Consider the following 4,458-nt stretch of genomic DNA (forward strand, 5'->3'; position numbering starts at 1 on the left):
GGACACCAGGTACATCTCCCAAATGCACGTCCACATCATCTGATCAATTACTCGATCCCTTCAGTCGTAAATAAGCATCATTTTAGATTGTGTTTAGTTAACCGTTAAACTTTAGTTAGAAATTATTTTTTATGTATTAAGTTTGGATATTTAAAAATCATACGAGTGAATTTATCTAAAAATAATTTTATAATAATATAATTTTACTATATTTTCTAAATAATATTATAACAAAAATAGTAGTTAAGTTTTGGAACCTTATCAGTGACTAAAACGAAATTTATTTGTGACGGGAAGGAATATATAACTATCTTTTCAAGCAGCATGCTGAAACATCAAACGTCCATGTCGAAGTAGTGTTAAAAATTATTTTATTTTAGAAAAATAGTGTTATTAGTTGAACTGAAGAAGATTGGTGGCCGGTTCAATTAGGTTAATTAATTTGCATACCTAACCAGCATGATCCCTTCTACCTCACATTAATAATCAATCTGAACTCACAAAAAACTATGTAGATTCTACCTCATGCAATATTAATCTCCCCGAAAGATAATTAAGTCGAAATGTACTGTAGTAAACTACTAGCATCCATCTTTACCTGTAGACTGTGGCTTGCTCTAGTTACTTGAAACAAAGTCAAAGCTGCTGAAGTGTCCAGGACACCAGGTACATCTCCCAAATGCACGTCCACATCATCTGATCAATTACTCGATCCCTTCAGTCGTAAATAAGCATCATTTTAGTTTGTATTTAGTTAACTGTTAAACTTTAGTTAGAAATTGTTTTTTTAATGTATTAAGTTTGGATATTTAAAAATGATACGAGTGAATTTATCTAAAAATAATTTTATAATAATATATTTTTACTGTATTTTATAAATAATATTATAAAAAATAGTAGTTAAGTTTTGGAATCTTGTCAATGACTAAAACGAAATTTATTTGTGACGGGAAGGAATATATAACTATCTTTTCAAGCAGCATGCTGAAACATCAAACGTCCATGTCGAAGTAGTGTTAGAATAGGCGCCTTGTTCGGTGTACGTCACAGGGAGGACTAACGCACCTACACGAGAGAGTCAACGTTTGACTCTTGTTTGGTTGGTAGAGGTTGGTGAGAAGAGGTCCTTGACCAGCAGAGAGAAGAAAGAAGAAACAGTCGTTGCCTCTTGGTGAGAAGAGGTCATTGACCAGCAGAGAGAAGAAAAAGGCGTTGCTTCTTGTAGGTTTGTACAGAGTGAATTCAATATCAAAAGATGTGTCTATGTCTTCCCTACTCATTATAACTATAATAAATTATTATTTATTATAGCTATTTTTAATAATGTTTTAGATGGGAGAGGATGGCTCATAAGCCGTGGCGGATGGATCATTATGACGAGATGTGGCGGGCGGGCGCCATGCCTCGATTTTGACTCAGCCTAGTTTCGTACAGCTGGGCTGCTCGTGGAAGCACGTGAAACAGGAATTTCGATTTATGGGCTATTCATACAGATTTAGATCTAACATAAATTCTGGTTGAACTAGAGTATTTCAGAGTAGCAGAATTCGCCACCATTAACGTATGACAAGTAGAAGCTAAGATAAAGGAAATAAAAATATGAAAGATCATATGAATATAATAATGTACTAGGGTTGTAAGTATTACACAATACAAAAAGCTAGAATTTTTCTATTATCTATAAAAATTACCTTCCACCAGCTTCTCGTGTAAACTGGTTGCGATTTGCGAAAGCCACCGCCAGGCTGTCAAAAAGGTGCATTCGGCGTGTATATTTTCTCAGTTACGAATTTTATATGATTTAGATGCCTCGACTATGAATTTTATATTTTACTTGTCTCCCATGATCTCGGATGTGATTGGCCGGTCAACCATTGCAAACGGCCGTTGGATTCAACCATTCAGGTGTTTCGTGTTGACTGCCTAGCCTAGAGCTCTGCCGTTGGTATATATAGAGCACGTGACAGGCTTAGGAGAATCGAAGCATCAATTCATAAACCAAGTTAACACATTTGTTCTTGGCTGTCATGGGGAAGAAGCTCTCCATGGCGGCTTCCGTCCTCTGCATGGCCCTTGTCGTCCTGGCTGCGGCGGCGGCCGTCGGCGAGGCGGCGGTCGTCGAGCACACCTTTGTGGTAAGTATCGATATATATATGTATAGTCATCGTTTTAACAATATGTCATTGATAATCTTTCGGTCGATTTACTCCAACATTTGAAAGCGAATTAGGTTGTTGATTCATGCTAAAATGTTTCGTTGGTACGGTAAAAGATCTTTACAAAATGCTAGAAACTCGTATTGGTTGGCTGTAGTGTCAATTTTATGGACACCCATTGTGGCAAGCTTGCTTACTAGACAAGTTTAAGCAAGGTGGTTAAAAGATAGTTGTGAGCTGTATCATGTTGATCTAGTTGCATGTTTCTAAAGAATCGATCTGGTTTGGTCTGAATGATCACCAGGTGCACGAGATGAACGTGACGCATTTGTGCAACACGACCAAGATCTACGTGGTGAACGGCCAGTTCCCGGGGCCGCAGATCGACGTCACCGACGGCGACACGGTGGTCGTCCACATCGTCAACCGGCTGGCACACGGCCTAACAATCCACTGGCACGGCGTGCGGCAGATCCGGAGCTGCTGGGCCGACGGCGCCGGGTTCGTCACCGAGTGCCCCATCCCTCCCGGCGGTGACCACACCTACCGCTTCAACGTCACCAGCCAGGTCGGCACGCTGTGGTGGCACGCGCACGTCACCTGCCTCCGCGCCACCATCAACGGCGCCATCGTCATCCGGCCCAAGGACGGGAAGTACCCGTTCCCGACGCCCGCCAGGGACGTGCCCATCATCATTGGTGAGTGGTGGCAGCTCGACCTCGTCGAGCTCGACCGGCGGATGGCGGATGGAAACTTCGACGACAACCCGCTGTCGGCCACCATCAACGGGAAGCTCGGGGACCTCAGCAACTGCTCCGGCACACCGGAGGAGAGCTTCGTGCTCGATGTGGAGCCCGGACAGAGCTACCTTCTGCGGATCGTCAACACGGCGCTCTTCTCCGAGTACTACTTCAAGGTTGCCGGCCACACGTTCACGGTGGTCGGCGCCGACGGCAACTACCTGACGCCGTTCAAGACGGACATGGTCACCGTCGCTCCGGGCGAGGCCATCGACGTGCTCATGAAAGCCGACGCCCCGCCGGCGCATTACCACATGATCGCGCTCGCCAACCAGCCGCCGGAGCCCGACCCGCAGATCCCGGTGTTCGTCTCCCGCGGCCTCGTCCGCTATGCCGGCGTGGGCAGCGACAACAACGGCCTGCCCGTGGCGGTGCCTCTCATGCCCAACCAACACAACACCATGCCGTCCTTCTACTTCCACAACAACCTCACCGGGCTCGCGTACCCGAAGCGCCACCGCGTGCCGATGCACGTCGACGAGCGGTTCTTCATCACGTTGGGGCTCGGCTCCATCTGCCGCGACGGCAAAAAGGTGTGCAAGCGGCGGCGCAGCAACGAGACCATCGTTGTGGCCACCATGAACAACGTCTCCTTCCACCACCCGACCACCACGTCGCTGCTGGAGCGGTACTACGACGGCACCAGCAAGGGAGTGTACACGGAGGACTTCCCGGAGCAGCCGCCGCACCCGTACAACTACACGGACAGGGACATGATCCCACCGGGGCCGCTCGAGGAGGTGCTGGAGCCGACGTTCAAGGCAACCAAGCTCCGGCGGTTCAAATACAACACCTCGGTGGAGATCGTGTTCCAGAGCACGGCGCTGCTGCAGAGTGACTCCAACCCCATGCACCTCCATGGATACGACTTCTTCGTGCTCGCGCAGGGGCTCGGCAACTTCAACCCCAAGAGGGACGTCAACATGTTCAACTACTACAACCCGCAGCTCAGGAACACCGTGCAGGTGCCCAGGACCGGATGGGCCGCAATCCGCTTCGTCACAGACAATCCAGGTGCATGCCTCTCTTGCATAATGTTAGACTGATCGAGCTTGAAACTAGTCTGTATATATTCTTTTAAATTGACCCGTAATCGATCACATTATAACTGAAATTTGATTGAATTTTGATGAGCAGGGATGTGGTACCTGCACTGCCACTTTGAGTTTCACATCGTGATGGGCATGGCGACGGCGTTCATCGTGGAGAACGGACCGACACCCGAGACCAGCCTACCTCCACCACCGGCGGAATACAAGAGATGTGGCGCCAATGGTCTCAGTCAGCCGTAGAGTCTTGAAAAAGATCGACGAAATTTTTATTTATACAAAATAAGGTATAAAGACAAAAGGATTGTTCATCCTTTGTCGTATTTTTCTTCCTGGTGGTCATTCTTATTGTAGAAGATGTAATTCTTTTCTGTAGGATTTCATTGTACGTGTCAAAAGAGTAAGCTGATCCAATATAATTGAAATTTATGAGGAAAGGAGAATTTGAAATAA

General features: G+C 46.3%; 1 protein-coding gene across 1 annotated transcript; it reads left to right on the top strand.

The window, feature by feature from the left end:
- Positions 1-1,975: 1,975 nt before the first annotated feature.
- On the top strand, positions 1,976-4,458 carry LOC133886122 (laccase-19-like). Its single transcript, XM_062325855.1, has 3 exons — positions 1,976-2,135; positions 2,461-3,970; positions 4,094-4,458. The coding sequence occupies exons 1-3, from the start codon at positions 2,028-2,030 to the stop codon at positions 4,246-4,248; spliced, it is 1,773 nt and encodes a 590-aa protein (XP_062181839.1). The 5' UTR covers positions 1,976-2,027; the 3' UTR covers positions 4,249-4,458.

This window comes from Phragmites australis, chromosome 12, assembly GCF_958298935.1.
Source record: "Phragmites australis chromosome 12, lpPhrAust1.1, whole genome shotgun sequence".
NCBI lineage: Eukaryota > Viridiplantae > Streptophyta > Magnoliopsida > Poales > Poaceae > Phragmites > Phragmites australis.